The sequence below is a fragment of the Protopterus annectens genome, chromosome 4.part1 (assembly GCF_019279795.1).
Source record: "Protopterus annectens isolate FY-2018-M chromosome 4.part1, PAN1.0, whole genome shotgun sequence".
In the NCBI taxonomy this organism is placed as follows: domain Eukaryota; kingdom Metazoa; phylum Chordata; order Ceratodontiformes; family Protopteridae; genus Protopterus; species Protopterus annectens.
Window position 1 is genome coordinate 275327436 of NC_056734.1, and position 12342 is coordinate 275339777.

Genomic DNA, 12342 nt, shown 5'->3' on the forward strand with positions numbered 1-12342 from the left:
TTTTGCATTATAGTAGTATGCTTAGTGTCTCCATTGCATCGCTTACTTTATGCAATTTGCTCTTAGTTCTTAAATTTTCTGAAGTGTGAACTGCTTTTTGAATCTAACCAGCATTGCCATATTGGATGTTTGTTTTTTTTTGCATGTAATCAATATGTCATATCTAGTTGTGATTTTCGCGAAACACATCAATTGTATTACATATATTTCACTATCATGAGTTATGTAACAGACTTACACTTGTATTTGTGTCACCATACTTTTTGCTTCATAGTTCTTTCAGCTTTACAGGAGAATAGACTGCAGAGCTCTTTCCCCTTAATTTAGCAGTGTACAGTATTTTAATTGCTTTTTTTCTGTACAATAGACTACAATTATTTGGGATGCACACACTGGAGAAGCCAAGCAACAATTTCCTTTTCACTCTGGTAAGTTTATTTCCCTAAATAATATTAACCTTGTTGGGGTATTTCTTTTAATGAATAGTATGTATTTTTTAACTGCACGTTTCAGATTGGCTGAATAATATATGTCACTGACATAGCAGCTTTAAAATGATATTGATGTAATTTATGTGAACCGAGTCTTGTTTTCCATGGTTGTTTGCCATTTTTATCTTTCAAGTGAGACCTCAAGTAGGAGACCTTCCCACCTTTGGTAATTTATTCATCCAGTGTGCACTTTTTTCTCTTTCTTTAGACTTGAAGTCCTGTGTGTGTGCGCCAGTGCCTTTGCAGTTAATTCTGTACTTGTTTTTATTCTGTCTTCCAAGGCCCTGCTGTCCAGTTTTAGGGCTAGCCTCTCTCTGTAGCATTTCATCTTAATGTACAACAAAGTTTATAAGAGTAGCATACCAGATGAGAGGTCAGGCAAAATTATTTTTTGTACTTAAATGCAGATGTATACTTACACATATATTATTCTGTGTGTGTAGATATACATATAATCATCAATAAATATACACTAATATCAATCTGTGTACGTATATATATATATATATATATATATATATATATATATATATATAAATAAATATATATATACGTGCACACACACACACACATATATATATACATATATATATATATATATGTGTGTGTGTGTGTGAATGTAGACATATACACAGAGTATACATAGTAGCGTGTATATATTTTTATTTAGTGAGTGCATGTTTATCCTAACAGCAGACCCCATTTCACAGGTATGATAAAAATGCATATCTGGTGTACAGTGTAGATATGTTTTGTCTACATGTTTGATACATTATAAACATTAAACACACTAAAACATCATATTAGGCAAGGAACCATATGAGGAGTGTTTTGAGCAAGATACCCTTGCCTTCCAAGATGAAAAACGTAATTTTAATGCTACAGGACTGAGGCTGTCAATATAGACTGATGTCTTTTGTGCGATCAGGATGGATTTCTGGATAAGGAGAACTGTCTTGAAACTGTCATTGAGAATTTGCTGACTAAAGAGATGATAGCAGTATGGAAAAAAGAGAGAGAGGAGTAAATATCAGGGCTTAACAAGATTAATGTTGATTTATTGGATTATATTAATAGATCAAATAAAAGAATGGAAGAAGTTGAAGCAGTGGGTTATATTAAAAGGTCAGATAAGGCTGCATCAACTTCTTTCATTCTTTAAGTTCTCATTCTGATCAGATGGTGAATTTGAAGGTGTCATAGTTGAGGTGAAACAGAGTAACCATGTCAGAAATTGTGTTGGAAGATAGGCAAAAGCCTACACTTCACAAGTATTCTGAAAAGGCTCTGCATGAGAATTGAGTGATGTTTGTAAATGATATTTTGTTAGAATGGACTGATCTGCAGAGAAAAAGAGAGAGGAATTAAGAGCTCAAACTATTTTTCTCCAACAGTCAGCATGGGCCAAATTTCTTAGACCTCTCTTGATTTGTTTCCACACATGTAAACTTGAATGTCAAAGTGATGGGCTCCTGAAGAAGTATGTAGTAGTGATGGCAGAAGCAAGTGCATGGTGTGATTGTCATTATTTGGCTGGAGCAGCTTTTCATAATGCAGTGAAGATGTGCAGGAAAGGAAATTTTAAATTTAAACTGTTGTATCCAGCCTGCTTCTGAGTGAACCTTCCTTGGGGAACAGTAGCATTTTTTGATTCCCACAGTGTAGAGGCTAATCTCTAACCACTGTTGAATGAGGGAGTTTGGGGCTTGTTCTTGTTAGCAAGTATTACAAAGGAAGACTCCCCAACCACTTCAGGGTAAATGGGAAGAAAAAATGGTTGACAACTTTACAGTTTTAAAAAAGGAATGTTAGAAAACTTGAAAGAATGTAGTACAGAAAAGTTCTAACAAAGACTGCAAGATTATTTCAGTGAAAACTAACCTAAGATGCTGTCTGCACTTCAGTACTTGAATGGCTTTCTAGTGTCTGAGCATTAGGGTTACTGTGATTTACATGAACTGAATTGCTGTACCAAAGTTCTGTGCTTGAAATAAAGACCTAAATTTAGTACATACTGAGGACTCAGTGATTTCAGTGCAAGTACAAATTGACCTCTGTACAAAGTCTTTGTGCGTGATTTTTGTTTATAGCATGCTATATATTAACCCTCATGTGTAAAGTGGTGCTTTGTCTTGTAAATTCAGTATTCTAAAATGGCTTTCGTCTACAATACTGATTGTTAGAGAACAATCCCGTAACAAGGAAGTTGTCTCCACCTACCTGTATTAGCAGACAGTGGAGTTTCTCGGTTCAGTGAACTGAGGCAACAAAGGATCGTTATAGTATTTGACAAAAGATGAAGTGTCTAACAAGGAAAGGCATACTTCTGTGTAGCTGTTAATATGATCTTTAAATGTGAAGTGCAAGGCTGTGAGAAGCTTTACAAACAAGAATAATGGGTGTGTACTTTTTTCTCCTAAACATGAAATAATGGTAAAAAAAAGTAGCCTTATTGAAGCTGTTCATTATCTAGACCTTGGCATTTAATTCAGTGGTGAGGTATCTTGAAAATTAGTTGCGGGTATGACAGCAGTTCAAAGTGGGGAAGGCAAGGCAGGCTCTAAAGTGGCTGAGTAGCAGGCTTCTCTTGGGTTGCAGCTACGACTACTGTATGATGTTCTTCGTGTTTCACTGTTGCAGTCGTCATGTGTGGGTTATCCCTGCTGTGATAGCCCTCAGCCGGCCCGAATGCCAGAGTCATTGTTTTTGTGCGCCGGCTGCTGTTGCCTGTAGTCTGACGTCATGTTGTCAGTACTATAAACCAAGGCAGCCAACATCATTACATCAGTTTTTCTTGCCATGGAGCCTGTAGCAGAAGCAGTTCGCATGAGTGCCGGTTGGTCGCTACCAGAAGTCGAATTTCAGCAGAAAACATCTAAAGCTAAGTATCCTATTGGTGGGACCCTTTTTTTTTTTTTTGCTCTAATCGATGTCCGAAAAAGTTAACAGTTATCTCGCCTGTGGAAAGCAGATCCCACACTGAGACTTTCATTCTTACTGCATCAATTGTTTAGGCCCAGACCACAACATCCCTCGTTGCCGGTTCTGTGCCCTCTTTAATGTGAGAACTATTCGCTGTAGAGCTCTTTTTATAGACGATTATTTTCATATTCCGTCTTCGAATTCTGATATGGCATCCGTCAGCCAACAATCCGCCGACATTTCGAAGAAACATAAAGATAGAGACAGGCCACACAATGCTAAGCCTTCCGACGATGACTCTACCGCTAAGCAAGTCGTCAAATCTCCGGAATTCAGTGAGGTGCTTTCGCAGCTCCTGATGCCCGACTCGCTTTCTATGCAGGCATCTGCCAAGAACCTTTCGGAGTCTGGTATGCCGCAGAAATCCACTTCATTTTCTGAGCCTTTGGCTGTCTGTGCCTCGGTTGGGTCCGGAGCTGCGACCCAGGCACCGGCTTCTGAGGAGGCCGTTCGCACTAGCATTTCTAGACACAAAAATCGACGTATTGTCTTCCGACTACCGTTTTTCAGAGACCAATGGATTCTCTCAGGCCTCGAAGGCAGGCCACTCCTATGAAATCTGCTTCTAGCCACCATCTTGCTACTGCTCCCCCACCCCAAGCTCAAATACTTAAAATGGCGGAGGATCTCATCTCCCTTATCCGAGGTACTCAAGCCCCTACTCCAAAAAGGAAAAGGCTTCCTTCTCCAGAAATTATGACAGACCAAGAGTCTGAGGAATCTGATTATTCTGCCCTTGAAGAGGAACAGCAGCCCTTAACTGTTTAAGGATTCAGATGCAGAGGAATCCATCCCTTCTGCCTCCCCTCTAGAGGACCTCTCCTTCGGGGAAATCCTCCACTCCCTCAGGGAACATTTTCAATGGGAATCTTAGGACTACCCACAGTCAAAGGAAAGACTTAGAGAGTTTCTGGACCTGCCCCAGCATAGACCCCTGGCCATCTCACCTATTCTAGAAGTGGTGGATGATGTTTCCTTGAATCCAGTTTAGCCCCTGATGCCCTGCCTCCTGCTGCAGCTAAACTTGACAGGTACTACAGAGTACCGGATTCTCACAAATACCTGTACAGGAACCCTGCTGCAGACCCTGAGGTCATTGCACAGGGACCCGAAGGAGCTAAGACTAGTTCTGCCAAGAATCCTCTTCCTTCTGACAAAGACTTCAGAGCTCTGGACAGATGGGGTAAGAAAGTATACACCTATGCAACCTTAGCTATCAGAGCACTCAGTTGTCAGTTCCATATGTTAAAATATCAACAGCACACTTTGGAACAATTAAAACAGAAGATTGCTACCTCTCCTGATGGTGCCAACTCCAAAGAGCTGGCAGAATTACTACACTCTGCTTGTCAAGTGGCCAAACACTCATTACAATATGGATATGACGTCCTAAAAGCCTCTACCTGGGCAGCAGTGACAGGATCTGTTATTAGAAGACATGCATGGCTGAAGGAACAACCTCTCCGTGATCATGACAAGTCTAAACTTATTGATGCTCCCCTAGATAAAGAACGCCTGTTTGGGGAAAAAGCAGAAGAGGTGCGTAAAAAGTTGGAAGACAAAGCAAAATCTGTGCAGACAGTAAAACATTTCTTTCAAGTTCAACCGCCCAGATTCAGCAGGAATTTCCCCTCTAAGCACTGGGCCTTCCCTGCACCCAGCAGACAGGGCCAAAGTAAGCCCCGCAGGGACAGGACTGGACATCCAGGCCCCTATCCCAGGGCCAGCAAAGAAACAAACAACGGACCACTTCCACCTCTAAGGCAGGGAGTTCTAAGCCAAGATTCTATGGTAAGCACTCACAATGACTCTCCCTCCCCCCTCTGCCTTCCTTTCACTCATCTAAAATTAGGAGGAAGGTTCACCCTCTTCCAGGACAATTGGGTCTCTATAACCAAGGACCAATGGGTATTAAAAATAATTTCTCAGGAATACAGATTCTCCTTCAGTGAGCTCCCAATTCCAAGAGGGTACCCAGACCTCCCCCCAAACCAGTGGGCAGAGGCATTAAAATAGGTAAAAACACTAATATCCACGGGGGGGGGGCAGTAGATCCTGTCCCTCCGGATCAAACAGAAAAAGGTTTTTACTCCAGAATATTCCTTGTTCCCAGAAAATAGGCCTCTTGGTGCCCCATCCTGGATCTATCCAAACTGAACACCTCCTTGGTGGTCCCCAGATTCAAAATGCTAATCTTGCAGCAGCTCCTGCCTATGCTCACACAAAATGCCTGGCTGGTGGCACTAGACCTAAAAGATGTCTACCTTCACATCCCCATCAGGGAATTGTGCAGAAGTCAGCACTTTCAGTTCTCTGCACTGCTCTTTGGCTTATCTACTGCTCTCAGAGTATTCAAATACTTACCCCCGGCTGTAGCATTCTGAAAACAGAGAAATATACAGATTTACCCTTATCTGGACGACTGCCTCATTCAGGCGAACAGCAAAGAAAAGTTGCTCCAGGATCTTCTCTTTGTCAAAAAAACCCTAACTTCCCTAGGGTTCACCATCAATGAGAAAAACTCAAAGCAAAATCCCACCAGGAAAATTGTTTTCCTGGGAGCTGTGCTAGACACAGCAACCCTAATGACCTTCCTATCCCCAGAAAAGCAGAGCTTCCTGCCTCTCTACTTCACCCAACTGGCTTCCAGAAGTCACCTCACTGCGAGGGAGTTCCTGCAAGCCCTGGGATACATGGCATCTTGTATCCTTCTCATCCCTCTCACCAGGCTTCACATGAGAAAGCTTCATTGGTACTTAAAGAACATTTGGTGCCAGCACTCTGTCCCTTGAGACCACTCTCCCACTGATCCCTTGCATAAGGGGCGAATTTCTCTGGTAGGCAGAAGCCTGTGCCATGAACAAGGGTCTTCCCTTCATCCTCCCCCCTTCCGGCCAGACCATCACCACCGACGCCTCAGACATAGCTTGGGGTGCTCACCTAGCAGGCAGGTGTACCCAAGGCCTTTAGAATGCCCAACAACTTCAGTTGTACATCAACCAGAAAGAAATGATGGCAGTGCAAAATGATCTGACTTCCTTCCATCTCAGGTCAGGGGTTCTCCTTATAAAAACAGACAACACCATAGTAATGTGGTACATCTACAAGGAGGGGGGGCACCCAATCTTACCCCCTGTGCAGGTTAGCCACAAGTCTGTGGCTTACAGCCACCTCCATGGGGCTACACCTAATTGCCCAATACTTAACAGGGCTCAACAACACACTGGCAGACCACCTAAGCAGAAACTTACTGGAGCCCCACAAATGGCAGCTCCACAGAGAAATCTTTCTGCAAATCACCCAGGAGTGGGGGACCCCAGAGGTGATCCTCTTTGTCTCGCACCTCAATCACCAGCTGCACAAGTTTTGTACCAGGGAGTATCACCTCCTAGCATGGAAGGTGGATGCCTTGACCTTCCCTTAGAGCTCCCTCTTTGTGTATGTATACCCTCCTCTGCCCCTTATTCCCAAGGTTCTGATCAAAATAAGAGAGGAGAGACCAAAGGCCATCCTCATCACTCCAGATTGGCCCAGACAGCATTGGTACTCCTTACTACACAGTCTGACCGTACAGCCCCCAAAGCTGCTTCCCCTAAGCTCAGACCTCTTGACCCGGGAGAGGGGGAAGGTACTGCACCCAGACCTACAGACTCTCAACCTTTCAGCATGGCTTATGCACTAAAAACTAACAAGAAGTCACTGTTAAGTAAACAGGTCCTGGACTTCATCACAGAGGCCAGAAGGCCCAGCACAAGAAAATCTTATGCAGGAAAATGGAAAAGATTCTGCTCCTGGAAACAGTCAAAAGGGGGCAGTACCTCCCAACATTCCATCCCTCTCATCCTGGATTACTTAGCAGAGTTGCTCAGTAGTGGCCTCTCCTTCTCTGTTAAAATCCTTGCCTCTGCCATCTCTGCCCATTATGATTCAGACCCACCCCTCTTCTCTCACCCTTTAATTAAGCAGTTCCTCAGAGGGGCTTCCAATGTCAGCCAGCCAGAAGATCTTTACTCCACCTTGGGACCTGAATTATGTGTTAGAGAAACTTACCTTGCCTCCTTTTGAACCTGCCACTTCAACAGAATTGAAAGACCTCTCCTGGAAGACTGCTTTCCTACTAGCTATCACCTCAGCCAGAAGGGTCTCAGAATTTCAAGCTGTCATGGTTGTCGAGCCCTTCATAATTTTTTATGCAGAGAGAGTCTCCCTGAGGACTAATCCCTCCTTTGTGCCCAAGGTGGTATCTGATGTGACCCTTAACCAGGCCCTACACCTTCGCACCTTTTTTCCCAACCCTCAAAACAAGGGGGAAAGAATTCTACACTCACTAGACGTGCACAGACAACTAAGATACTATCTGGACCACACTAAGCCATTCAGAAAAACTGATCAGCTTCTTGTAAGCTTTGCCCCAGGGGCAGAGGAGAAGCTCATCTCCAAACAAACCATTTCCAAATGGATTTCACACTGTATTCATTTTTGATATAGACTACATGGGAAACCCATCCCTAAATCGATCCATACCCACTCTGCTAGGGCAACCTCCACTTCCACTGGCTTCCTCAGAGGAGTACCTACCAGGGACATATTGGAAGCGGCCACCTGGACCTCTGTCCATAGCTTTACAAAGCATTATCGCCTACCTCTCTTTTCTAAGTCTAGGGCGGGGTTTGCCTCTGCAGATGTTCATCGTGTTTCACTGTTACAGTCATTACACTGGGGTTATCCTGCTGGTAGGCTACCCGCAGTCGGCCTGAATTCCAAAGTCCTGGTCCGGCGTCGGTTGCTGACACCTCTTCCCTGAAGTCAGTGCGCCAGGGGTATAAAAGATGCAGCCGACGCCATTTTCTTCAGTCTTTCTTACCGTGCGGTGCCCGAAGCAAAAGCAGTTCACAAGTGCTGGTCGGCCGACTCCTGAGATTTTCGAAATTGAATTTCAGATCAGAAGTCTTCTATAAAGTTAAGTACCCCATTGGGGAATCTTTTTTCTTGCTCCAGACCGATGTCAGAAAAAGTTAACAATTGTATTTCTTGTGGGAAGCAAATACCTCATAAGGATTTTCATTCTTACTGTATTCCTTGCCTAGGCCCTGACCACAACATTGCTAGTTGTAGTTTTTGTGCTAGATTTAACCAAAGCACAATTAAGCGTCGGTACGATTTTGCTTTTCATTACTTTGGCTGAAGGTTTAACTACATAATGCATTCGGAACAGCCGATGACCGGAGTTCATAAAAAGCTCAAGGAAAAAGAAAAGGACAGGCATCCGAGGTCCAAAACCAACGACGAAGCCTCTTCTAGGCCAGTCGTCGGTTCACCGGTTCTCAGTGAGGCGCTTTCGCAGTCCCTGACACCTGCTACCTCAGAGCCACAGGCCGCCTCCAACTCCCACGTGGAGACAGCTAGGCCTCTGGATACTCAAGGTATTGGGCCTTCTGAAACTAATCCCTCAGATGGGTCCAGAGCTGCTGAGCAGGCATCGGCTTCTTAGGGTGTTTTCAGACCTACACAGCTTTATATCAAGCCAACTTCAGCATCAAAGACTAAAACAGTTTTAAAGACAAGAAAACAAGTACAGCATTCTCCAGGACAGACTTCCATGCCTAAGAAACAGATGCTCAAAATGGCCGAAGACCTAATTACTTTGATCAGGGGTTCCCATCCCCCGATAAGAGGCCTAGGCAAGACACTGAATATGATTCCCTCTGATCAGGTTTCCATTTCCTCTGACTCCTCTTCAGAGCAGGAATACTCTGTTCCTCCCTATGAGGATTCTGGTGCTGAAGAATCTATTCCTTCAGCTTCTCCTCCTGAGGATTACTCATTTGGGGAAACCCTGCATACCATGAGGGAGCATTTCCACTGGGGAGAGCCAAGATTATTCAGATTCTAAGAAAAGGCTCAGAGACTTTATTTTACTACCTCAGCACAGACCTCTTCCTATTCCTCCTGTTCTAGACATTGTAGATGATGTATTTTCAGAGTCCGGCCTGTCTCCCGACTCTTTACCTCCTGCACCTGTTAAGCCAGACAGATACTTCAGGGTTCCAGATTCTCATAAATTTCTATATAAAAACCCTGCTGCTGACCCAGAAACTATTTCTCAGGGTCCCAAAGGGGTCAAGGCTGCTACTGCAAAAAACCCTGTCCCCTCAGATAGAGATTCTAGAGCACTGGACAGATGGGGGAAAAAGTTTACACTTCTGCTACTTTGGCTGTAAGGGCTTTAAATTGTCAGTTTCATATGCTTAAATATCAGCAATACTTAATGTCTCTGTTAAAACAGAAAATGTTGACAAATTCTGAATGTTCTGAGAACAAGGAATTGCAGGATTTATTGCATGCAGCTGAACAAGTGGGAAAACGTACTTTGCATTGTGGTTATGATTCACTGGAGGCCTCTTGCAGGGCCGCTGTAACAGGTTCTGTCATTAGAAGGCATGCTTGGTTAAAGGAACAGACTCTGCCTGATCATGTTAAAGCAAAATTATTGGATTCTCCATTAGAGCATGATACTTTGTTTGGTGTTAAGGCAGAAGAGGTGTTGAAGAAAATGGAGGATAAAGCTAAATCTATGCAGACAGTGAAGGATTTCTTACAGGTACAGCCACCCAGATTTAGCAGGAACTGGCCGTCTAAGAATTGGTCCTTTCCCGTGTCAGATAGGACACAAAGAGGCAGATGCAGACGCCCTAGAGGCAGACAACAGCCCCAGGGCTCATACAGGCCCAAACAATGGGGTGCTTCTACCTGCAAAAGCGGAGAAGACAAATCACAGCCCTATAGAAAACAGTCCCAATGACTTCCCTCTGCCAGTGCCAAGTATTTATCTTTTGGCAGTACCCTTAGGGGGAAAGCTAGCACTTTTTTCACAAAATTGGCACATGATCACCCAGGACAAATGGGTCTTAAACATAGTCTCTCAAAGCTACAGGTTCCACTTTCACACTCTTCCAAAGGCAAAATGTATGCCAGACCTGCCACACAATCAATGGGCAGAGGCACAAAACCAAGTTTTATCTCTCATGGACATGAGGGCTATTCAGCCAGTGCCACAACAAGAGCAGGGACAAGGATTTTACTCAAGACTTTTCTTAGTACCAAGAAAGAACAAAGCATGGAGACCAGTTCTGGACCTGTCTATTCTAAATACTTTTCTGGACGTTCCGAAATTCAAAATGTTGACTCTGCAGCAGCTTCTGCCCATGCTGGGCAAGAAGGCTTGGCTTGTAACTTTGGACCTCAGAGACATACCTGCATGTCCCAATCAGACAATCTTGCAGAAGATACCTCAGATTCATAGCTGGCTCAATGCACTACCAATTCTCTGCACTGCCCTTTGGCTTATCTGCTGCGCCCAGGGTGTTCACAAAATGCCTGGCACCAGTAATTTCTTTTTGCAGACAAAGAGGAATTCAAATATATCCCTACTTGGACGACTGCCTTATTCAAGCAGAGACCAAAGACATTCTACTGAAGCATCTGGCGTTTGTAAAAAGATTACTAATTTGCCTAGGGTACACAGTAAACGAAAAGAAATCAAAACTAGTACCCTCTCAAGAGATAATATTCCTGCGTGCAAGCATAAATACAACTGCCCAGATGGCTTATCTCACGCCAGACAAACAAAGGCAACTGACTTCTTACTTCGAAAGCATGGCAACAAAGACACATGTAACTGCAAGAAAAATTCTGCAGGCTGTGGGCTACATGGCCTCCTGCATTCTGCTAATTCCATATGCAAGACTGCATATGAGGAAACTACAATGGTACCTAAAAAGTGTTTGGACTCAACATTGCCACAGCCTGGAATCATTAATTTCACTCATTCCCTGCCTGCAACAGGAGTTTCGATGGTGGGCAAAGGCCTGTCACCACAGCAAGGGACAGCCATTCACTTTACCCACAGCCAGGCAAACACTAACAGCAGATGCATCAGATTATGCGTGGGTGGCCCACATGGCAGAAAAATGTATTCAGGGCACATGGCCCCCAAGCCAAAGGCATCTACACATCAATCAGAAAGAGATGCTAGCTGTACAAAATGCCCTGACAGCCTTCAAAGACCTACTTCATCCAGGACAGCTGCTGATAAAGGCGGACAACACCACAGTCATGTGGTACATAAACAAGCAGGGGGGCACACATTCCTACCCCCTCTGCAGACAAGCCATGATTTTATGGAACACAGCATTGACCTACGAAGTACACCTGCAAGCACAATTCCTACCAGGAAAAACAAATGCTCTGGCAGATGAACTAAGCAGAAACCTCATGGACCCTCACGAATGGAAACTAGATCCACAAATCTTCAGCGTGATAACAAGGAAATGGGGATGTCCAGACATAGATCTTTTTGCCTCCCCTCACAACTGCCAACTTCAGAGATTCTGCACAAGGACTTATCACAAACAAGCATGGAAAGTAGATGCCTTGTCATTCAGCTGGAACAACCTTACAGTATATGCCTTTCCTCTGCTGCCTCTCCTCACCAAGGTACTCCTAAAGGTCAGACAAGAGAAGCCACAAATGATACTGATTGCCCCGGATTGGCCACACCAACACTGGTACCCAATCCTAAGGAGCTTGTCCCAAGGCCCTGCCTGGACATTGCCTCAAATTCATCATTTACTGACCCAACAAAACAATCAGATCCTGCACAGCCAACTCAGAACTCTAAATCTAGCTGCATGGCGGATTCTGTAACCATTCAGAATACAGCTCTCTCTAAAGCGGTTATGGATGTTATTTTGGAGGCCAGGAGGCCCAGCACCAGAAAATCTTATGCAGAAAAATGGAAGAGATTCTGTGCTTGGAACCAGGCACAAGGAATTGACACGCTTGTTCCAAATATTCCTCAGATTTTACA

The 12342-nt window shown here is 44.0% G+C and overlaps 1 protein-coding gene across 2 annotated transcripts in view; it reads left to right on the forward strand.

The window, feature by feature from the left end:
* TBL1XR1 (TBL1X receptor 1) overlaps window positions 1–12342 on the forward strand; it is a 3130276-nt gene that overhangs the window by 2413720 nt on the left and 704214 nt on the right. For both annotated transcript variants that reach the window (XM_044070133.1, XM_044070134.1), the window contains one exon: window positions 368–428. In XM_044070133.1, coding sequence (XP_043926068.1) covers window positions 368–428 — 61 coding nt within the window. The remainder of the gene's footprint in view (window positions 1–367; window positions 429–12342) is intronic.